General features: G+C 37.3%; 1 protein-coding gene across 12 annotated transcripts in view; it reads left to right on the forward strand.

Moving 5' to 3' along the window:
* The window catches only part of CDK14 (cyclin dependent kinase 14), a 616,562-nt gene that overhangs the window by 322,161 nt on the left and 269,094 nt on the right, over positions 1–25,307 (forward strand). For all 12 annotated transcript variants that reach the window (XM_045497022.1, XM_045497019.1, XM_045497020.1 and 9 more), the window contains one exon: positions 8,319–8,442. In XM_045497022.1, coding sequence (XP_045352978.1) covers positions 8,319–8,442 — 124 coding nt within the window. The remainder of the gene's footprint in view (positions 1–8,318; positions 8,443–25,307) is intronic.

A 25,307-nucleotide genomic window follows, 5' to 3' on the forward strand; every position in this document is an offset into this window, starting at 1 on the left:
GCAACCTTATTGGTAAGAATGTGGTAATTGTAGGGGACTTTAACACCCCACTTACAACAATGAATAGATCATCTAGACATATGGTCAATAAAGAAACAAGGGCCCTGAATGATACATTCGATCAGATGGACTTGACAGATATATTTAGAACTCTGCATCCCAAAGGAACAGAATATACTTTCTTCTCGAGTGCACATGGAACATTCTCCAAGATAGATCACATACTGGGTCACAAAACAGCCCTTCATAAGTATACAAGAATTGAGATCATACCATGCATACTTTCAGACCACAATGCTATGAAGCTTGCAATCAACCACAGGAAAAAGTCTGGAAAACCTCCAAAAGCATGGAGGTTAAAGAACGCCCTACTATAGAATGAGTGGGTCAACCAGGCAATTAGAGAAGAAATTTAAAAATATATGGAAACAAATGAAAATGAAAATACAACAATCCAAACACTTTGGGATGCAGCGAAGGCAGTCCTGAGAGGAAAATACATTGCAATCCAGGCCTATCTCAAGAAACAAGAAAAATCCCAAATACAAAATCTAACAGCACACCTAAAGGAAATAGAAGCAGAACAGCAAAGACACCCCAAACCCAGCAGAAGAAGAGAAATAATAAAGATCAGAGCAGAAATAAACAATATAGAATGTAAAAAAACTGTAGAGCAGATCAATGAAACTAAGAGTTGTTTTTTTGAAAAAATAAACAAAATTGACAAACCTCTAGCCAGGCTTCTCAAAAAGAAAAGGGAGATGACCCAAATAGATAAAATCATGAATGAAAATGGAATTATTACAACCAATCCTTCAGAGATACAAGCAATTATCAGGGAATACTATGAAAAATTATATGCCAACAAACTGGACAACCTGGAAGAAATGGACAAATTCCTAAACACCCACACGCTTCCAAAACTCAATCAGGAGGAAATAGAAAGCTTGAACAGACCCATAACCAGCAAAGAAATTAAATCAGTTATCAAAAATCTCCCAACACATAAGAGTCCAGGACCAGATGGCTTCCCAGGAGAGTTCTACCAGACGTTTAAAGCAGAGATAATACCTATCCTTCTCAAGCTATTCCAAAAAATGGAAAGGGAAGGAAAACTTCCAGACTCATTCTATGAAGCCAGTGTGACTTTGATTCCTAAACCAGACAGAGACCCAGTAAAAAGAACTACAGGCCAATATCCCTGATGAATATGGATGCAAAAATTCTCAATAAGATACTAGCAAATCGAATTCAACGGCATATAAAAAGAATTATTCACCATGATCAAGTGGGATTCATTCCTGGGATGCAGGGCTGGTTCAACATTCGCAAATCAATCAATGTGATACATCACATTAATAAAAGAAAAGATAAGAACCATATGATTCTGTCAATCGATGCAGAAAAGGCCTTTGACAAAATTCAGCAACGTGTCTTAATAAAAACCCTCGAGAAAGTCGGGATAGAAAGAACATACTTAAAGATCATAAAAGCCATTTATGAAAAGCCCACAGCTAACATCATCCTCAATGGGGAAAAACTGAGAGCTTTTCCCCTGAGATCAGGAACATGACAGGGATGCCCACTTTCACTGCTATTGTTTATCATAGTGTTGGAAGTTCTAGCATCAGCAACCAGACAACAAAAGGAAATCAAAGGCATCAAAATTGGCAAAGATGAAGTTAAGCTTTCACTTTTTGCAGATGACATGATATTATACATGGAAAATCCGATAGACTCCACCAGAAGTCTGCTAGAACTGATACATGAATTTAGCAAAGTTGCAGGATACAAAATCAATGTACAGAAATCAGTTGGATTCTTATACACTAATAATGAAGCAACAGAAAGACAAATAAAGAAACTGATCCCATTCACAACTGCACCAAGAAGCATAAAATACCTAGGGATAAATCTAACCAAAGATGTAAAAGATCTGTATGCTGAAAACTATAGAAAGCTTATGAAGGTAATTGAAGAAGATATAAAGAAATGGAAAGACATTCCGTGCTCATGGATTGGAAGAATAAATATTGTCAAAGTGTCAATACTACCCAAAGCTATCTACACATTCAATGCAATCCCAATCAAAATTGCACCAGCATTCTTCTTGAAGCTAGAACAAGCCATCCTAAAATTCATATGAAACCACAAAAGGCCCCGAATAGCCAAAGTAATTTTGAAGAAGAAGACCAAAGCAGGAGGCATCACAATCCCAGACTTTAGCCTCTACTACAAAGCTGTCATCATCAAGACAGCATGGTATTGGCACAAAAACAGACACATAGACCAATGGAATAGAATAGAAACCCCAGAACTAGACCCACAAACGTATGGCCAACTCATCTTTGACAAAGCAGGAAAGAACATCCAATGGAAAAAAGTCTCTTTAACAAATGGTGCTGGGAGAACTGGACAGCAAAATGCAGAAGGTTGAAACCAGACCACTTTCTCACACCATTCACAAAAATAAACTCAAAATGGATAAAGACCTGAATGTGAGACAGGAAACCATCAAAACCCTAGAGGAGAAAGCAGGAAAAGACCTCTCTGACCTCAGCTGTAGCAATTTCTTACTTGACACATCCCCAAAGGCAAGGGAATTAAAAGCAAAAATGAACTACTGGGACCTCACGAAGATAAAAACCTTCTGCACAGCAAAGGAAACAACCAACAAAACTAAAAGGCAACCAACGGAATGGGAAAAGATATTTGCAAATGACATTTTGGATAAAGGGCTAGTATCCAAAATCTATAAAGAGCTCACCAGACTCCATACCCGAAAAACAAATAATCCAGTGAAGAAATGGGCAGAAAACATGAATAGACACTTCTCTAAAGAAGACATCCGGATGACCAACAGGCACATGAAAAGATGCTCAATGTCGCTCCTCATCAGGGAAATACAAATCAAAACCGCACTCAGATATCACCTCATGCCAGTCAGAGTGGCCAAAATGAACAAATCAGGAGACTATAGATGCTGGAGAGGATGTGGAGAAACGGGAACCCTCTTGCACTGTTGGTGGGAATGCAAAGTGGTGCAGCCACTCTGGAAAACAGTGTGGAGGTTCCTCAAAAATTAAAAATAGACCTACCCTATGACCCAGCAGTAGCACTGCTAGGAATTTACCCAAGGGATATATGAGTACTGATGCATAGGGGCACTTATACCCCAATGTTTATAGCAGCACTCTCAACAATAGCCAAATGATGGAAAGAGCCTAAATGTCCATCAACTGATGAATGGATAAAGAAATTGTGGTTTATGTACACAATGGACTACTACGTGGCAATGAGAAAGAATGAAATATGGCCCTTTGTATCAACGTGGATGGAACTGGAGAGTGTGATGCTAAGTGAAATAAGCCATACAGAGAAAGACAGATACCATATGGTTTCACTCTTATGTGGATCCTGAGAAACTTAACAGAAACCCATGGGGGAGGGAAAGGAAAAAAAAAAAAGAGAGGTTAGAGTGGGAGAGAGCCAAAGCATAAGAGACTCTTAAAAACTGAGAACAAACTGAGGGTTGATGGGGTGTGGGAGGGAGCGGAGGGTGGGTGGTGGGTATTGAGGATGAGCACTGGGTGTTGTATGGAAACCAATTTGACAATAAATTTCAAAAAAAAAAAAAAGAACATCTGATCACACATCTTTAGACTTTGAAAGATGGGGGTGGGGAGTATAAATCTTGTTGCTCAGTGCCAGCGCCAGGAATTCTTCTGAGTAATAAAACATATCGAGTCCAATAATGTGTGCTTTTTCCTGACTTAAAAAGTTTTGATAAAAGGCCTGTCTTGTTTGTTTTTTGTTTTTGTTTTTGTTTTTTTACCTGCTTAAACCCTAAAGAGTTCCATAAGGGAATGGATGAAGTATTCGAAGTATTCCTGAGAAGTATATACCATGGCACTGAGAATATGAGCTGTTTCCTGCTGGGGATGACAAGACAACTGAGCTATAGATAGATCTGCTGCTGGCAGAAGTGTCCCTGTTCATCAGATCATTGCTATTTAAGGCATTTTCCCATTGGGGTTTGTACTGCAGAAAGTGAACATATTCAAACTAGAGTATAAATCCTCAGTGATCATATTGAAGAATTTGGAGGAATCTCCTTTTATAAAGTTGAAGAGAATATCCTGAGGTGACAAAGTATTCTTAGGAAGGCCTTATGGCTACTACATAGAAAGATGGGAAGAGAGTTTCACATCTGTTGGTAATACTTATCAACTTCAGTACCTAAAGTTATGTTATTAATTGCTGAGAGGATTTTAAATAGCAGAAACAAATCTAGGAATCATACGCTTATTACATAATATGCTAATTGAGACTTCTACAAACTTGGGTTCACTTATTAAAGCACTTTCATTATATTGGGCATATGTCTGTATTCATCCATGCATTTACCAAGCATCAACCTCATTTAAGATGAGGAGGTGTAATGGAAAGTTCACAGGCGCTGTGTGATGGTTTGGATGATTTTGAGTAAGTTTCTTGTGCATTTAGAGCTACAGCTTTCTTATTTAAGAGAAAAGAAAAAATACAGGATTATTGATGAAAAGGATTAAATGTTATATGCAAGAGTGCTTGAAACAGCTTTTAAACTAGAATTTGCCCTCAATTATTATTAGGCCCCTTCTTTTTGGTATCTGAGATTCCATCCACATTTACCAAGTTTTATTAGCAAATACCCACAATGACTTTTACTCTTTGGTGGTCCTCCTTCTTCTCACAGTGTCCTCTGGTTTTCAAAATGATCAAGTGTAGTTTATTGTGCAATGATTTATACAATCAAGTCAAGTGGCTTTCTCAAAAATTTATGTGGTGAAGTTAGGTATTTGCCTGCTTGCCTAACGGAAGAGATTCCCTAACATGTGAATTCTCAAGACATTTCCAAAGAGCATAGCCTTGTGTTTAACTGAGCATGGCCACTGCTACCCACAGCCTTCCCCTGGCTGGCAGTGCATACTCTCTTAAGCCCATTAAGTTATGGACTTTTAACCCATATTTTTCTAATGTTTTTAGTGAAGTCTGCTGTGGTCCCTATTGCCACCATTACTTTTGTGATGGTGAGTTGGTAGGTTGTTTATGGTTTCATATATTGTCTTTTTATTTATATGGGTTTTTCTTCTTAATTTATCTAGTGACCTGCTTGCTTGGTCATTTCACCTTGTGCATCTAGTGACTGTTCAATTTGATTTCCTATTAAAATTTTATGTGTGATGAATTCTCTTTTCAGAGTGACAAGTTTCCTGTGATTTATCCCTTCCGAAGCCTGCTATTCATATTATGGCAGGATTAATTCTACTTTTTTTTTTTTAATTTTAGCTAGACCCTCCCTCCTCTGTGCCTACAGTACACTCAGTTTGCTTTACTGTTGCAGTGCAGACTTAACTTTAAGTGGTAGCCATCTGTTTATGTGTCTCTCATACCTAGTGGGTTGTGAACTTCTGGAGTCCAGGGACTACATCTAATACCTTATTCATCTTTGCATACCTCTTGCTTGACAGCACCTGACGTGGCACAGGGTTGGCCCTTAGTAAATCCTGAATGAATTTATTCTACGGAGATTTGTTCTGACTTAACTTGTGCATTGCTCAAAGAGCTAAAATACGTTTGGGGCTCTAACAGTGTTTGAGGCAGTATGTCATGTCTGGGCTTAGTTTATCATGTACACAATTGTAATTGAAGTGTGTAGTTGCATCCTTCCCTGACACCAGTTTTCTTAATCTCCTTTAATATGATATTCCATTTTAATAGCTTCCATATTAGCATGAGGATTATATATTTTCACTAATTAGTAAAGGTATTAAAAGAAGAGCCCTTTGGGACTGCCTGATTTACCCACTTCTACACTTAGTATCTAGAAAACCCCGTTGCATGGTTTCCTGTCCGTTGTTTTTGTATATGCTTCATCCAGATCTCTCTAAATTCAGTTCTGTATTCACATTACTGGTATAGGAGTGTCACCTGTGTCCCCAGGTTAGGAGGATGGTTAAAGCACACAGTCTGGGAGGCAGGAAAATACTGTATACTGTAGACACAGGCAAAGGCTGCCCCTGAAACACAGAGGGGGGAGCACCTCACATGCACCTGTAGAGGGAGTGAAGGCCTGGGGAGGTGGTCAAGGAGGAGCAGTTCTTGAGGTGAGACTTAAGAAATGCATGGAGAATAACAGACAAAGGGGAAAGGGAGCTTTTTTGTCAGAAGAGAGGCAGGAATAAAGGTAAAGGTTTGAAGAGCAGTGTGCTCAGAGTGTGGGGTTGGGCAAGATTGCTTGAAGTCAAGGAGCATGGAGTGATGACTCCTGGGCACCCAGCTGTAGCCAGCCTTGAAGGCTGTGCTATTACACACCCAGACCTCATTCTGTCAGTGGGAGGAAGCAGCTTCTATGCCAACATTTTGCCTACCTGTGTTGATTTCTGGCCAAGATTCCTGTAGTGAAGTGGTTAAGATTGTGGAGTTTGGAATCAAACTGCCTGGGTTTGAGTCCTGGCCCCAGCACTTACTGCTGTACAACTTTGAGAAACTGTGCTTAGTTTCCTCATCACTAATACAGAGATAATAGTAGTACCTCTTTCACTAGAATTGTTGCAGCGATTAAATGAGGTTGTATTCTATGATACATACATAGAATGGCACCTGGTACTTGCTCTCTGTTAAATTAAAACTCATTGCCACAGTTAAATGGACAATCACATTCTGGTAAGTGTCTAGTAGGCCCCTAAGGTCAGTTAGCACCTTGCGGAAGGCCAAACTTCCTTTTTGAAATCAGTTTATTTTTGAAATCAAATGTATTTGTTATGTGGCCTGCTTTTGCCTTTTTGTTTAAAGCTTTTGAAAACACAAAGTAACTTTATTTGCTCACTTTCTCCCTTGTAAAACTGAGAGTATGGATTTTCTTCAAAATTGAAAGCATTAGGCTTCAGGATGCAGGGGTTATTAGGAGTGAAAAGTGAAGCTGGAAGCTGCTGGTGATGGTGTTAAGTCTTTCCATCTGCTACACAGGAAGGGTTGAGAGGAGGAGTCTAGAGAGATGTTTGCTTCCTGAGGTTCTCGAGCCACTAATTCAATCTAGGCTAACACAGAGCAGACTTTTCCTTTCTGATGCTTAGATTCTGGAAAGACTGATCGTAGACCTTCACAGCTCCATAGCATATGTCATCAATACAAAGATATTGAAATGAATTTGTCTCACTGTGATTTCAAGGTGTCCACCCTATAAAAAATATACCTGGCTTTTCTAGCCCCCAGTTAGGTGGAAAATATTCCAGAAATGCTAGCCTCCAGGGGCTCTCAAGGAGTTGCCAATCCTTTCCATTTAAATATTCTGGAATCCTTCTATCATCAATCTTTGACAACTAACTCATTTAAAATTTCCCTGAGACAGCTTTTTGTTACTAGCTAAATATATAGACTGGAATACCATTTTTATTTTTGTTTTAAAAGAGCAGTTTTTAAAAACTAGAAATTATTAGGATTATTTGTTAGGTGAGTTATTTTAAAATATTTCCTTTTTCATAAATAGGATTTTGGAAACCCTCACAAATCACATTTTGTTATTATCAAAGTAGAAACATTTGATGTGATCCAGTGTGAAACCAGAGAAGGCCATAAGTCAGTTTTTAAAATTATTTCCTACAAAAGTATTGCTCTTGAATTCTTGGTTTCTCTGTTTTCTGTTTCCTTAGGATAGGTCTGCTTTGTAATTAGTGAAGGTGCATGTCTGTCTTTAGGCAACAGCCTAATCTCTATGGCCATATGTGCAAAAGCAGTATAATTACAATGTAGTATTAATTGGGCCATGTGACTTTCGCTTTAATTATTTGAAATTATCTTATCTTTCCATTGCTTGAAGCATGTCAGTGGGTGAATCATTGGGTAACATGTTTATGTCATTTTTGTAGAATTAAATATGTGCACATTTACATAAACTAGGTAAAAAATTCTACATCTTTTGATAATGTTATGGATAGATCTTTTTCTCTGTCTCAAGCATCAATATAAGCCTGAGGAAATCAGATGTTACAAAGAATTGATTCTTTACATTTTGCTTAATTCATAGAGTGCCGATTGGATTCTCGATTTCTGGCTGAGGAGGGTATCACTCTGGGTTGACATAAGTTGGTAGAAATTTTCAGATTTACTTGTTAACGAATTAGAGATTCCCATACTTTTATGCATGTTCTCTAAATAATTTGGGTAGGAAATTTAGTGATCGGTACCCATTTTTACTAAATACAAGTAGTTGGCAGACTGTGTAGAAACTGGCATTTATCTGTGTTCAGATTTTAACTTTTGTCTCCCTGTTTTTTCAGTTGTTTTTATTTCAGTTGCTGCGAGGGCTGTCTTACATCCACCAGCGTTATATTTTGCACAGAGACCTGAAACCACAGAACCTTCTGATCAGTGACACGGGGGAGTTAAAGCTGGCAGATTTCGGTAGGAAAGCAGTTAATTACCAGTCTATTTTGTCACACTGTAAGAATGCCAGGCAGATGGTGGCACTCCATTTGTTTAGGTGTGCTTCTTCTATCATGATAGATCATGGTAAAATTTTATCAGGAGTGAAGGAATTTTTTTTTTTATGATCAACATCATGCTTAGTGGATTTTTAAAACATTCACACTGCTTTTTAGAGTCTTGAATAATCATAAACATAAATCAGATCTCATATATTTCCAAAGGAGAAGGCAGTAAAATTTTGAGCATAAACTATATTAAAAGAAATCTATTTTTTTTCACTTTTTCTTATAAAAATGTCAAACACATTCAAAAGTAGAAGGATAGTATAAGGACCCCTCATTACCCATCACCCAGCTTCAAAATTATCAATATATTGTCAGACCTGAAGAAACCTTAATTTAAGCCTCTGGACTTTGGCGGGGGGCATTCCAAAATATATTCAGTAGTATATGTTGCCCTACAGTTTTAATAATTTAAAAATCTAGGGCCAGTGTTAAGCTTTCCAGAAATGACTGTTTCAAGATTTCTCAATAATTTTGTAAAAGTAGACACAGATTCTGATTTAAAAGCTGTGGTTTTAAGTCATTATAAGTCATCCCTTCCTTAAAGTTTTAAGCTTGGTCTCTTGCAGCTTAGAAGCTTTCTCCAAACTCTGTGTTGAGCACACAAAAGGGAGCAGAACCTTTGTGTCATACATACTGCCTCCCTTCATCAAGGGTGACATTCCTGCGTTACCCTGGCTCTGTCACAGCAGAGAGGGTGCTGAGTTGATTCCCGGCACCAGGGGATGCTGATGGCAGCATGATATGTTGACAGTGCATTGCCTCAATTATTTTTGAATACATATTCTGATTAGAAATTTGTTCCATTAAGAGTGGAATGGAAATATTACCCTCGGGACATAAACATGCCTGAGGTTGAAATATACGCTTTTGCTGAAAAATGATTATCTTTTCCCACCCCACCTTTCGATAAATAAAAGAGCAAAAAATGTTTATTTCTTATTTCAAGGTTAGTAGACCATTCAGTACCTTTGGAACGAATCTACTCTGTTGGGTTTTATATATCCTTTCCTTCTAAAATTGAAATAGAACAAAAGTTAGTATTTAACGAGTGATATATTGCACAACTGTCATTTATCTTCATCTAGTTGGTAGAAATGATAAAACTCCGCGCGCGCGCGCGCGTGTGTGTGTGTGGTTTATTGCCAAATTTTAGCATCAAAATAATAAATGTTCAATGCAGTTTCATACTCCAGATATAAAGTGGCCAGATGTAAAGGCTTTCTATTATGGAGTAGAAAACAATGGGAGAGTTGGTGGGTGGAGGAGAGATTTGTAGTTCCTCAAATTTAGAGTTATTGAATTTGCTGTAAACATATTTTGTAGTTTATCAATGTCAGTGAATTAATAAGGATTTATAGTGATTTTCTTCTGGTGTATTAATATACTATAAGGTATATGTTGGAGTATGAAATTGCATTGAACATTTAAGTCTATTGAACATAGTTTTCCTGTATATTTATAAAACATATTTTACAAAGTTGATTTTGTCTGTATAATTAAGGGTATAATGATTATATGTAAGTGCTTACTGGGTATTATTTTTGAATTTTATGACAACGTTTTTATTATAACTGTCAGGTAAGTTCATCTTAAAAGATTCTTATGGATCTTTAAAATGGACATTTTATAATATCAGATTCAGAAATAAATTGAAATGCAATTTTGAACAATTTAGAAAGTGACTTAGAAAAGTAGGAAATTTAGGGATGCTCAAAGCAAGCATTAATATTTTCATTTTCTCTTTTCCAAGTACCTTTCCCCTCATCCTCTGCACTTTTCTTTCTCAAAACATATTGTTTTGTAAACAATTTTCACCTATGAAATATGTCGTGAACAATTTCTCATGTTATTAAATGTGAAAAACTCATTTATAACAGCTTAGGTCTTAGATTTTTCCTTTAATGGCCAAAACCTAGTCTCTTTCTTCAGTCCCTTATCATTGAACATTATAGTGCTTGCTACATTTCACTGTTGGGTGCAGTCCTGTGCTGAACGTGTTCATAGGCTTGTAGGAAGCCACGTGCGGTGCAGTTGCAGTGTTGAGTATTCTAAAGCACTTGAATCTTTGTACCAGACTGCTCTGCAGAAAGGTTGTGCCGTGCAGCACCTCACCTCGGTGTCACGGATTCAGTCTCCTTGCCAGGAACACACACTTGGCGTGCATCCTGTGTGCAAAGTGTAATGAGCGAGACTCAGCCACCAACTGACAATTTCCCCCCAATTAATTGTGCATTATTTTTGTCTTTTAACTTAAGACGTACAATTAACTGTGATTTACTGCACTTGGGCACGTGTTTATGTCTGAGATGAAGGAAGCACAGTAAAAACTGTGGAGAAGCTAGACAGTCAAAATGGGATGCTTCTAGGCGCAGAACAATTAGAAACACTAGGCCTTCATTCAGACTTTGATGTATAAAGAGCTTTAGAAGCAGTTCCTTTGTCCTAACTTTTTTTTCCTATGTGAAAATTGATTAAACGAGACAAATGAAATCTGAATATAGGTCCTATATTGTAAATACTATTTTTATTAGAAGAAATACTTGGCATAGGTGGGGGGGGGCACTGAAATTTATTGAATTTATTCTGTGCACTAGACACTTAGAAATTCTTGTTTTATTCTCTTCAACCTAGTATGGTATAGTAACATATTTTTGAGAGAGACCTGAACAGAGAGGTAACTGATTGCAAAACTGGGATTCAGAAGCTTGATTCATAGCCTTCAGTCTCAGGTAGCCCCAAGGTCTTCTTTGTATTTATACATATAGATGCTTTACCTTAAAGAGCTGCCTATTTTTCTAGTAAATTATTGATCGGTGTATGTACATAGATCAATAATTCTAGCAAACCATTATATATATTTTCTCTATACAACAAATATGACACCCATGCTGTAATAGAAATAGATTGCACTGATATTAAAAAGAAAGCACATTACATGGTTTAAAGAACACTTTGTCATTTGATGAATTCAGTAGTAATAAGTGAGGTCAGCAATAGTATTGAAGAGATTTTACTTGCTGGACAAAGTAAACCAGACAATCATGTATTTGTAGACCCATTCAGATTTAAGTGGATTGTAATTCTGAAGTCCAGCTACACACAAAAAATGCTGTGTCTACTTTTTCTTGTTAGCAAAGTTGTATTTAAGTGTTTATCTGGGCCTTGTTTTCTATATGCATTTTGAATGAGTAAATTATACATGATTTAGAATCACTATGGCTTTCCTAATGCAGAAGTTTGTCCTGCCCATATAAATAAAATAATAAAATTGTATAGATTTCTAAATTTCTAAAAAAAAGTTCATCTTTCCATTACCTGTATGAAAAAAATATTTCAAATCTGTCATTCAACCTGTGTCTTCACCACCTTGTGCTCTGCGCCTCTGGTGGTACAACCAAACCGCAAACCCATTCACACATCAGAGAGCCTCTTTGACTCCATTCTTTCCCTTTGCATGGAATACTCTTCTTCCTGTTTGCCACGTGGCTATCTCTTTCTAATCAAACAGATCATAGATCATATATCACCTATTTATAAAGAGGCCACCTTTCTAAAAATAGAACCTTTCCCATTACTATCATCCAGTTTAACTTCTTCAATAGCACTTATAGTGCACTGAAATTATTTTATTTGTGTATCTGTTTCATTTTTTTTATCCACTACTTGATTTAAGTTCTGTAAGGTCATGGACTCAGCTTGTCTTTCTCACTCTTGTCTGTGTTATGTCTATAACCACACTTAACACATAGTAGGCCCTCAGTAATTATTGGTTGCATAATTAAAAATACGCGTGACTAAATAGAGTATTAGTGTGAAGATTTGCTTTGGTAAACCAGCAGTTTACGAACTAATTTTCTCTTCATCAGTGCTTTCTTGGCTGGGCATAGTCAAAAGTTAAATGAGTTTGATAGTATTGGAGCCTCAGGATTGCTTTGAAGCTCTTACACATAGGCCCTACATACCCACTTGCGTTTACTATGTTTGTAACCTTGGACTGCAGAAATAAGTCATTGAGTGAGTGTAAAACATACACAAAAAGGTGTGTAAGATTTGAAGTTCCTACTCTGTAGGCCTAAAGTGGTCGTCTAGTTACACTGTTGTTGAGGGCAAAATGTACTGAATATTGAATTAGGGGAGCTGGCTCTGTCTATAACTAGCCTGTGACTTTCAAGAAGTCATTTATTCCTTCTGGTCCTTAGGCTCCTCAACTGAAAAATAAGAGCATTGAACAGGTACTTTCCAAGATCCTTTCCTGTGCTGTTTTTTTTTTTATGTTGTTCATTTCTGAAATTATTAATTTATTTTCTAATAACCAGATATTTGCTCGTGATTAAAAATCAGTCCATTGAATCTGGAATCAGTGCTACACCATCCTCCCTTGAATCTAATATTTTTATTCTATCTTCTGGAAATTCCAATAGATGAGAGCCACACTTTTATAATATGCACTGAGATCACATTAAAAGAAAATTATTGAAGTATGACAAGTAAATGCATAAATAAATTCACCGAGAAATTGATGTTCATTTGCAGTATAATAGTATGAAACTTAAGGGTGTATTTCCATGTAAATGAGATTAAAACAAAATAGATGAGTCTGTAGAATTGTGGTTTCCTGCAGTCCCTTCAAGGCCATGATGGTGTCATCCACATTTTCTGGCTAGTCTCCCACTGTTATAAAGGGTCATGCCTAACTACATGGAAAGACAGCTGGGCTGAATTTGCCCCTGTAAAAAAGAAACAGTGAGAACTCTGTAATATAAGCACGTAAGCTTTCACTTATGTTTTTTTACTGGCTTTCCCAACCCAGGAACCATGTTAAACAGCTCTGTGGTTTTAATCAAGTAAAATTGGGCAGGTCTCTTTCCCACCAGAGGTCTAAAATACTACCTTCCTAGTGTTGGTAGTTTCCCCCTCCAGGCTGTTCCTTGTCTCGATTTAAGAAAGGAAATTATTGTAAATCACATTTTAGATTAATCTGCGGAACACACCAGAGATATAACTCTGCAGAGGCCATGGTCAGTGCAGAGTTTGTTTGTAATGTGCCTCTCAGAATTCACGTAGGGAATAGTTGAAAACAGGAGGAAATCAGCTGCTTTCAGATGCAGAGTAGAGTCTGTCAGTTTGATAAATAGAAAGCCTCTGAATAAATGCCTGTTAGTCCCAAAAGTATAGACCTTTACCTATTTTTTTATCATTAGCATATAAAATTCACCGTGGAAGCCATAGTTACAAATTCAAGGTTAGGTATAACTTAGCCCATTTGTTATGGCCTGTAGGCTTCCATTTTACTGTATCTTTGTTTCAGAATATATTTTCTATTAGCAGAATTAACCATATTTTCCAGTGAGGTGTCACTGTGCTTTTAAAAGGCTTTCTCAGCAGTTTAACGCATGAGTGGTTTTAATGCAAAGTTCAGATGCTTGTTTTCATATACATCTGAAAACCGGAGACTATTTTTAGAGCAACTGATGCTGCAGTATGAACCAAAGGAAGATCAGCTTTTCCATAATTTTTCTAGACTTCATTAAAACTCGAAATGAGAATGTGCACATCTAAAATCTATCAAAGAGATGATCAAGATTGCATGTTAGAAATAATTTTGATTGACATGTGAACGAGACAGTTATTTTCCCCGACTCACTCTTTTAAGGATGTGGTTACCCTTTTGAAAAAGAAATGTTGATTTAAAAATTGCCTTCTCTCTGATCATAAAATTCTCATTCAGCTTCATTATTTAAATCTTATTTAATATCCCACTCATCCCTTTGAAAAGTTTTCTGGGGAATAATGACAATGAGGATAACATTTAATTATATTGTTTTTCTGTTTTGTCCTATCACAATGTAACTTCTCCCTATCACAGGTATGCTAACATGCTACATATTTGAGACAATTTTTTCTCCTTTTAAATAGTCTATATCTTTTAGAGTGGTTTTAGATGCACAGTAAAATTGAGCAGAATGTATACAGAATTCACATGTACTCCCCATCCCCACAGAGGCATATAGTTATCAACATCCCCCACCAGACTGGTACATTTGTGACCCTTGATGAACCTATGCAGATATGTCAGTATCACCCAGAGTCTATAGTTTACATTAGGGTTACTCTTGGTGTCATACATTCTTTGGGTTTTGACAAATTATAATGATGTATTTGCCATTATAGTATCATACAAAAGAGTTTCACTGCCCTAAAAATCCTCTAAAAATCTCATCTATATGGGGTTTTTACAAGCTGTAAATGGGAAGAAGAGGAAATATACGAATTCTAACTCATATGCATATTCTGCTCTATGAGACACTATGAGTGTCTATGAGACACTTCTCTGTTCAGTCACCATAAAGCAGATTGAAGCAGTGTGGATGGGGGTTGATTGCTAAGAATGGCAGCTTCCAACTCCATGGAAATGAGGAAATTCAAAAGAGTGCTAGTTCATTCTTAGCCAAATCATGCATGTGAGGTAATGAGACATCTTAAAATGCAGAACAGACTGCTCCAAATTGGGCTGATCATCTCGTTCTCCACCATGGATGGAAACCTTCTGGGCACAGGGATTTCAATATGCAAAACTATTATATATTTTTACTATACAATATGAGGGCAGAATTGTTGGCAGTAAATCGGATAAGTGATGAAGGATCTGAGTTGAAATATACCAGTGTGTTCTTAGAAAAAAACCCGCATGTGGGGGGAGGGGGCTGGACACTGAGTGATGGTGGTGATGACAAGAGTGGAAGAATTGTAGGTGATGTTAGCAAGTGGGGCAGGGAAACAAACCTTAGAATCATGTAACACTCACACGCTATTCAGGACAATGATTGCACTTGAACATGAGGTTTGTTAACCTATAGGTAAGTATAAAAGTTGCTTAGAGTTTAACAATTCACTAATGTCCCTTAATTATGGATCTTCCCATGTCTCCTGCGCTTTACTGTCTAAGAAGCCACATTTTAAAATGAAGCCAACACCAAACTCCACTGATACAATGTCAATAGACCTGATTTATAATAGAATCTTGGATGATAGTGTTTCATTGTAGTCTAAAGCATGTGTTTTCAAAAATTTTTACTGGCAGCTAGAAAAACTGGCTACTATGGAAGATCTGAGATATATTGTAAATTCTGAAAGTTAGACATACTTAAAAAAATTTGTCATCTTGATTTTTTTTTACTCACTTTAATACTATCATTTCAGTATTAGTTGCTTTCCCTCTTTTGTTTTCTAAGGTTTCTAAAATGCCATATGTGTTTGTTTACTTACTTTTGGAATAGTGCATATTTATATTAATATTAAAAATTTTCTTCTTACCTTGAATAATATCTTCTGTTGTAATAGGTAAACATAAGAAGCTAGGACTTCTCTTTTTTCATTTTAATAAAGGAAAGTACTATAGGGCACCTGGGTGGCTCAGTTGGTTAAGCATCCAACTCTTGATTTCAGCTTAGGTCATGATCTCACAGTTTGTGAGTTCCAGCCCCATGTCGGGCTCTGCGCTGACAGCATGGAGCCTACTTGTAATTCTTGCTCTCCCTCTCTGTCTCTGCCCCTCCCTGCTTGTGCACACACTCTCTCTCTCAAAATAAATAAACATTAAAAAATGAATTAAAAAATTAAGAGAAAGTACTAGAAAATTAAAGAATTAAAAAAATAAGAGCTAGTGATCTGTGTTGCTTAGGAATTTTAGATACATGTCTGAAAAAAGTCTATTTTACCATATACTATAAAAATAACCTTGATGTGTATAATCAAGTTTGTATTTCTAAAATAATATGACTTTTTGCTAAAATTAAAACCTTAAAAATGGAACGTCTCTCAGTTAAATGTCTGTCAAGTTATTTGACGTTCTGATTTTTAATCTGGAAGGATATTGGTGTAAAATGCAGTTTGGAGTGTTTGGGTTTTCTTTCCAGTTTTGGAGTTGGAACTGCCAGCTAAGAAATCTATTGTGTGAAACAACAACCAGCTAACGTTAGCTGTGAAAATTGCGCTCAGAACCAGCCCAGGAGCAGTGGGTGAAAGGGGTCAATGAGTTGGCTAAATTGAGTGCTCTCCACACGAGAATGGGACAAGAAAGGTATAAAGAGAGGCATAAGAAAAATCAAAGATTGCAAGATTATAAGGCTGTGATGGTTTCTGAAAAGTTGCTGGTAAGCTCTCAACCTATTTGAAATAAATTGGGAGCATTTAATAAGAATCACTACTATTGATGCTAAAAGAACGATAAAAAATAAATATATGATGTGGCAGCTTTTCGCTCAAAGAGTTGAAAGCAGAATGTATGTTTTCAAAGTCTTTATCCAATTGTTGATAGAGTCATATCACTGGGAAAGTTTTGTTATTTTTGTTTTTTGATAAAAGCAGCAAATCTATGAGAGGAAAGTTGACATAAATCTGTTATAATTGTGTAAGAAAATCCACTACATTCACATTTCCAGAATTTTTAATTTCAGATTTTCTCTGGATTTTGAAGGAAACTCAGAGATTGTCTTGTCCAAATTGATGTATACACTTGGGGCACTTGGATGTCTCAGTCAGTTAAGTATCTGACTCTTGATCTTGGCTCAGATCATAATTTCACAGTTCATGAGATTGAGCCCTGCGTCAGGCTCTGTGCTGACAGCATGCAGCCTGCCTCTGATTCTCTCTCTCCCTGTTTCTCTGCCCCTTCCCTGCTTGTGCACACTCTATCAAAATAAAGAAGTAAACATTTTTTAAAAATGTGTACACTTTAGGGGCACCTGGGTGGCACAGTCGGTTAAGCGTCCGACTTCAGCCAGGTCACGATCTCGCGGAACGTGAGTTCGAGCCCCGCGTCGGGCTCTGGGCTGATGGCTCAGAGCCTGGAGCCTGTTTCCGATTCTGCGTCTCCCTCTCTCTCTGCCCCTCCCCCATTCATGCTCTGTCTCTGTCCCAAAAATAAATAAACGTTGGAAAAAATAAAAAATAAAAAAATAAAAATGTGTACACTTTGACCCGGCAATGGAAAATAAATTAACATTGTGCCCGTTACTTAGTAAGTGATGTGTTAAATTATTATTATTGTTGCTTGTGTCTCTAGAGCCCTAGTGTGGTACCCAATAAACTTTTGTTAACTTACTTAACACATACACATGTTTTTCCCCCAAACTTATAAGAAAGCTAACCAGATGTCTTGTTCAAAAGAGCCTCTCCTGTTCTAAGAATCTGTGTCAGATGAACAGTGTGATCCTTGTCAGGAATCCATCAGTCCTAACATTAGAATTAGCATGCACATCTTGGGGGAACTGCTAAAAACAATATAAAGAACGATTCTCACAGTAGACCTGCAGGAAACCTCATTGGAAATACAAGTTGGAATGGAGCCTTGTTAATTTATGAATTAGAAGGAACCACTCTCTTTAATTATATTCCTGGGAGAAATTAAAGCATTGAGAAGCCCTGTGGACAGAAGAAGGCTGAGTTGGCTTTAACAGTGTTCCCCTTATGACTCAGCCATGCTGGGCAGTAGTTGAAAAATGCCCCTGATGCCTCCCAGTGGGAGAAATCATCTGTTCAAATCTTGCCTTTTCCACAGGTTGGGAATAAATAATGCACAACTCCAGGCCAGGTGGAGCCATAACAGAAGTACTATGTAAAACCATTTAGATCTGAAATAGAAAATGTTTTACATGGAAGTAAATATATCCAAGTGAAAAGATAAGATGAAATAAAATGTTCCGGAATGGTTAGGGTGCAGATTCTGGAGCCACATGCCTGAGTTTGAATCTTGCCTCTGCGGTTTACAAATCATGTGTCCTTGGATGAATTACTTAAATTCTCTGTGCCTTAGTTTACCTGTTTGAAAATAAGGGTGATGATAGTTATACTGGGTACCTCACAAAATTGTTAGAAGACTTGAATAAATTAATGCTTACAAATCACTGAAGGACAGTGCCTGGCTTATGAGACAATCCGTATAGATGTCTGTTGTTACCCTTTCAGGGTTTAGGGGTTACGTGTTCAAAATGTTATTTGTTTTTAATGTGTAGCATAGGATATAATATGGGATATTATTCAACAATTCATTCAACAGATTTTTCCTGAGTGCCTCTCATGTACCCCACACTGCTCATGGCTGGTTTACAGTGGAGAGTCATGGCCACATGGTTCCTGCAACCCTGCTCTCAGCTTTCTTTACCATCTTGCAGTTACCATTTTGAATATTAGTTACTGTATTATGTGGAGATGCCCCAAGGGCTAACTTTTTTAGATGATCTGATTTTTACATCATTGTCTTGTATATTTTATGGAAATTGTCATTTGTCTATATTAAAGTATAATTACTGGCCAAGGTAGAATGTTCAAAGTAATTCTCTACAAATCACTATTAAAAACTTTCTGTGGTTTGTAGTTCAGATTTTAAAGTATATCTATCACATTGTGACTCAGTTTAGCTTCCTTGGTAAAGGGACCAAGATAATTGAATAAGAGGGACTAATTCTTGTGACAAAAATTTTTATGATAGATTTGTACCATTAGTGTCATTCTTTGAGAATAAGATTATACATCATGTAAGTTCTTTTATGAGGCAGACACTTTGTTAATTAACCAAGAATCTGCTGGTATGATACATTTTCTCCTCATAAACAAAACCTGAGTGCTTCTGCCAAATGTTTCAGCAGGAAAGACCTGTGAGATAAGAAAATTTTGTGAACCACAAGAAAAATCAGCCCCAATGAAAAGTATAATTATCCCTTACTACACACTTAATAAAGAAATGACTACATCCTTGAATACTATGAGAACACTACTCGTGTGCAGTGTCAGTGTCCGAAGTCTCTCAGGGGTAGATCTTGCTGCAGGACTTACTTTTACATGGTCAGGTAATGCAGAAATCTCAATGAAAAGTGGCATATTGATTTTTAAGAGTCTTCAGAGGTTCAGTGCTTTGTAAAACAGAGTTTATAAGAAAACAGTGGAGGACCATTATACCTTGTGTTCTAAGACTTGTGGCCGTTTTTTCTTTCTCTTTTTCTTTTTTTTTTTTTTATTAGATTTGATGTCAAAGTTCATTTGACCAGTCTGTAAAATCTCAAGAGGAAAAACATACAGCTAGAAAAATGCATAAATTAAGGGACACACTTGTAGTCTCCAAGAAAAGTTGTGCATAGGTTGCCAAAACAAATGATTTAAGGTTATGGTAGATGCCTTAGCAAATTCATAAATCAAGGTCTTGGTAGCATGTATCCATTCCAGTAAAAATACCAGTACACTGCATTTTGTCAGCATTGGCTATGACAGCAAACTTAGTCACTTCTTAAATTTTAGAATTGCTTGTTTTACCATCTTTTTTTGTAAGTGACAGGTCTGTGACCTTCTCTGGATCTGGGTGTCTGTGCTGTTTGTTGTACAGTGTTGATGCAAAAGATGAGTATTTTGCCAGGTACACGATGTAGAAGTCGTTCTAGACTCCAGTGGCAGGAAGCATTTTCATTTTTGAATATTGAATTCAACATTGGGAACACTGTAGTCCTTGAATCATTGAAACATTGTATCAGAAGCACTTGACATTAGATTGCTTTTAGGAAATGACATTGATTCAAACTCTATCATTTCTAATAATAATAATAGCAGCCCTTTATAAGTTCATGAAGTGATTTTGTAGATCTTATTTTATGTTACCCTTATTACCCTGTGAAGTGGGCACTACAGGTCTCATTACCCCCTTTTTAATGTGAGAACATTGATTTGTGCTTCTAATATTAGCTCAGTGTGGGTATTCGATTGACTGATATTTTAACTTTGGCATTTCTGTTCAGTCTGTAGGCTTGAAAACAGTTCATCCTGAAGTCATCTTGGAAGATCCTGACTTCTTTCATGTCTTTTAAATAACAACATGAAGAATGTTCAAGTAGTTCTGATTTTTTTACTATGACCAGTGATCTTTTAAATATGAAAATTATAGGGGTGCCTGGGTGGCTCAGTCAGTTAAGCATCCAGCCCTGGATTTTGGCTCAGGTCATGATCTCATAGTTGATGAGATCAAGTCTTGCATCGGGCTCTGAGCTGACAATGCAGAGCCTGCTTGGGATTCTCTTTCTCTCTCTGTCTCTGCCCCTGCTCCACATGTGCTCTCTTTCTCTCTCACATTCTCTCTTTCCCTCTCTCTCCTCCTTTCTCTCCCCCTCTCCCCTCCCCAATCAAAATAAATGAAAAAACATTTTTAAAAATTTTTAATGAAAATTACAGGTAAATGTGTTTTGCTGTCCAGCACTTTATCAATGGGAATAGCTATAAATGAGCTTTTTGATCTCCCTCCAAAACATAGAGAAATTTGGATGCAAATTTGAAATTGTCTTTGAATCACTAAGTGAATGCCAAAATAAACAGTACTTGTACCATCCAGCTCTAAGGCACTATCTGTTCATTGAAAGCTTAGACATTGAAGGTAGCAAAACATTCTAATACATGCCAACTTGCCCTTTCATTGCCATAGATAAAATCTCTGGAAATCAGGAAGATATTAAAAAACAGAGCTCAAAACCCTTTTTCATATATATATATATATATATATATATATATATATATATATATCAAATATATTTGATATATATCAAATAGACTTTATTTTCCCACTTAACCTTTCATTCTCCAAGCTGCCCCTTCCCACCTCTGGCCCAAGGGCAGTCACTGTCGATGCTGGTGACAGGTGATGTGCATCACTGGTCTGATGGGGGAAGGAAGAGGGAAGAATGAATGACAACTATTGTTTTGTCTTCTTCGCAGTCATAAATTGTTTTGTCGAGAAACCCAAGTAGGTAATTTGTTTTGCTCATACAAGCATCATGCTTTGTATATTTACAGGCTTAATGACTATGGAAGTGTTGGAAGTGAAACTTTTTCATCTCTGTTATTTTTAGGAGGAGCCTGTTAGTTCCCCCATCCCTGTTAGGTGGATGCCTATTGTCCCCTTTACACACTTGTCCTGCCCTCTTAACAGAGGCATTCAGAGCCAGCTTTTGGTTGTTCTTTCTTTTACTGCTACTATAAATCCAAAAAGGCATTACTGAAACTGTGGTCCATATATTAATGAAAGATCATTTGTAGAATTAATTAATTTTCCTTGGTCAAATCAGTTTAGGGTAAGCTTCATATATGTCTTTCCCTCCTCCCCAGACCCAGTGAATTTGCAGTGTATATTAACCTAGTGATTAAAGGCCCTTGACCTTCCTACAGTTAAAATAAAATCTGGTGTCACATCTCTCAGATATTTTTGATTAAGGACACATTTTTGACTCTCTGGAATATAAGTTGGGAAAATGTTGGTAAATTAATTATATATTAGTGTTTAACAAATTGCCACAAACTAAGCTGCTTAAAACAACCCATGTTTATGATCTCCTAGTTTCTGTGGGTTAGGAATGTGGGCGTGGCTCAGCTGGATGACTCTGCCTCCAGGTCTCTCACCTGGCTGCAATCAAGGTGTCATCTAAAGGTTCTACTGGGAAAGGATCTCTTCCAAGTTTACATGGTTGTTGGCAGAATTCAGTTCCTTGCAGTCTGTTGGACTCAGGGCCGTTGGCCCGAGGCCACCCTCAGTTCCTTGCCACGTGGACCTCTCCAACATGGCCACTTGCTGCATCAGAGTATGCAAACCAAGAACGCAATAAAGTGAGTCTGCAGCAAGACAGAACTTACAGCCTCTGCCATATTCTGTTTTTTAGAAACAAGTAACAGGTCCTATCCACACTCAACACAGAGGGGGAAGGGATTCCACAAAACCATGGGTATTAGGAGGCGGGGGTGTCAGGAACTACATTAGAATCTGCCAGCTACTGTTGGTATAAAAACTACTATCCAGTTATCTCATGGTAATTACACTGTGTGATATGACATTTCTTAAGACATAGCAGTTAACCAAGTATGTAAAGCCTTATGGGAGGGTGTAGAGATGTCTAAAGGATATTGGTAATGATGCTGCTGATGACAAATAGTGATGAGAAGTCAGCCTTATTGACTGGTACTTGAGTCAGATGCTGGGTGAGCACTCTGCCTTACATAATCTTACATATATAATCTTTGCATAAGCCTTCTTTTCCAGATAACAAAATGGAAGGTTGAGAAGTTAAGTGAGTCTGTAAGTTGTTTTCAAGTGGCTCACTGAGAAATTAGACAAGTTATGCCACTAATTATACTATTTTCCAATGGATGACTTCTCTGTGCATAATTGGAAGCCCACAAAAGGGTGCCACACTGTTTTGCTTGGGAGACTTAGAGGAGTCAGCCTAAAGAAGTCTTTTCAAAGGAAGAGTAGGATTTCATGAGGTTTCTGAGACAAGGATAGGAATAGGGTCCCATTTAAGTAAAGGTAGGTTAGTTTCTATAATGGTAATTAGTTACAATCCCTCTACAATAACATGACAAAGAATAGAGCTTGTACTGTTTAGCCAGGGTCAAATATATTGGTGGACATGTGGGCAGCAAACCAGAGAGTTGGTTAAATGTCAATTAGGTAGTGGCAACAGTAGCAGATGGCAACTGTTTGGTTATATTTTTTTATTATTTATTTATCCCCAGCCTCTTTCCAAAATGGCCTTGAAGCAGCTGCTGATCTGATGGTCCACTTGCTTTATTCTTATTTAGCCCGCAGGCTATCCTAGGCAGAGTTGTTTCCATCTAACACTTGCTTGTCCTCCAGTTTCAGTCTCTGAGTTCCACCTTTAGACACATGCATCTGGGAAGGCACTTGGTGCCAGTGCCTGGCAGGCCTCGGGCTGCAGGACAAGAGTTTCAGCACTCATTTTGCTGGCCTCCTACCAGCTAGAACCTGCTGCCATTTGGGCACAACCTGGGCCAGGCCCAGTCCCTGCACAGATAGGCCCCTGGGATGGGGACAGGGTACTGAGCCAGGTGTCTGAAACATACAGTTTGTCATCCAGAGCCTATTGACAGATCTGGGGAGGCCAAAGCTGTGAGAGTAAGTCCTGGTCCACTTTCCCAATCCTCTAGGCTAGAACAGTGGCAGAAGCCAAGGTTCGCAGCAAAGTCCAGGGGTGAGAAGCCAGGAAACACGTCTTCTCTGGAAGCCCTTTCCTTGGGCAGAGATGGCAGCAAAAAGGCTGGCTCTTTAATAAAAAGAATGGATAGGAGAAGATCACGTGCTAAGATTTTCACTAATTAGCTATTGGACCTTGGACTAAAGATTTAAATGTCAGTTTTATTTTCTGTAAATTAAAAAAATAAGACAAGATTTAATGGCCTTTAAGCTCTAAATTCCATATTTCAATATTTTTAAATGTACCTTAAAAACTATTCTCCTAATTAAGTCTACTGTATTCTTACCATATGTTTATACAGTTGGTGGCCATTTCTTTAAAAATACTTCTGCTAATTGCAAAGTAAACTTCTGCTTTGACCATGAAAAAATTTAAAAAACCCAACAAATACAGAACTATTATGACTGTCAGCCTTATCTGGAATGAAGATTTATTACCTTTCTTATTGTAAGCATCCCAAGAACTGCGACTAGATAGTAAGGAAGACGAATGGTGAAAAATTTTAATGCTTTCAGAAAGTCTAATATATATATTTTTTGCAATCCTGTACATTTCTCTGTGCTTATCAAGATAATGTGTTCTAATCCCCTTTATCTATTTCATATTTCTACCCCACATCTCCTTTGATAACCACCAGTTTCTTCTCTGTATTTAAGAGTCTGAGCTTTTTGTTTGTCTCTTTTTTTCTTTGCTTGTTTTTTTGCCTTGTTTCTTAAATTCTACATATGAGTGAAGTCATATGGTATTTATCTTTTTCTGACTGACTTATTTCACTTAGCATTATACCTTCCAGGTCCATTCATATTGTTACAAGTGGCAAGATTTCATTTTTCATGACTGACTAATATTCCATTGTTTATATATTCCAGTTCTTTATCCATTCATCTATAAATGGACACTTGGGTTGCTTCCATATATTGGCTAATGTAAATAAGCTGCAGTTAAATAGGGGTGTATATATCTTTTTAAATTAGTGTTTTTATTTTCTTTGGGTAAATACCCAGCAGTGGAATTACTAGATCATCTGTTAATTCTATTTTTAATTACAAATTTTTTTAATGTTTATTTAGTTTTGAGAGAGAGACACAGAATGAGTGGGGAAGGGGCAGAGAGAGAGGGAGACACAGAATCCGAAGCAGGCTCCTTCTGTGAGCTGTCCACACAAAGCCTAATGTGGGGCTTGAACCCACAAACCATGAGATCATGACCTGAGCTGAAGGTGGGGCGCTTAACTGATTGAGCCACCCAGGTACTCCACTGAGCCATGCAGGTGCCTTTATTTTTAATTTTTTGAAGAACTTCCAAACTGTTTAGCGCTGTGGCTGTACTAATTTGCATTCCTATCAACAGTGCACAAGGTTTCTTTTTCTCCACATCCTCTCCAACATTTGTTATTTCTTGTGTTTTTTATTTTCCCAACTCTGACAGGTGAAGTGATACCTCATTGTGGATTTAATTTGCATTTTCCTAATGATGGATAATGTTGAGCATTTTTTCATGTGTCTGTTGTCCATCTGTATATCTTCTTTAGAAAAATACCTATCCTTCTCAAACTATTCCAAAAAAAGAAGAGGCAGGAAAACTTCCAAATTCATTCAATTCAGGCAGCATGACTCTGCTACCAAAACCAGAGAAAGATGCTACCAAAAAAGAAAACAAGCCAATATTTCTGATGAACATAGACATAAAATCCTCAACAAGTATTAGCAAACCAAATCCAACAATACTTTTAAAAAATCATTCACCACAATCAAGT

This window comes from Leopardus geoffroyi, chromosome A2, assembly GCF_018350155.1.
Source record: "Leopardus geoffroyi isolate Oge1 chromosome A2, O.geoffroyi_Oge1_pat1.0, whole genome shotgun sequence".
Classification (NCBI taxonomy): Eukaryota; Metazoa; Chordata; class Mammalia; order Carnivora; family Felidae; genus Leopardus; species Leopardus geoffroyi.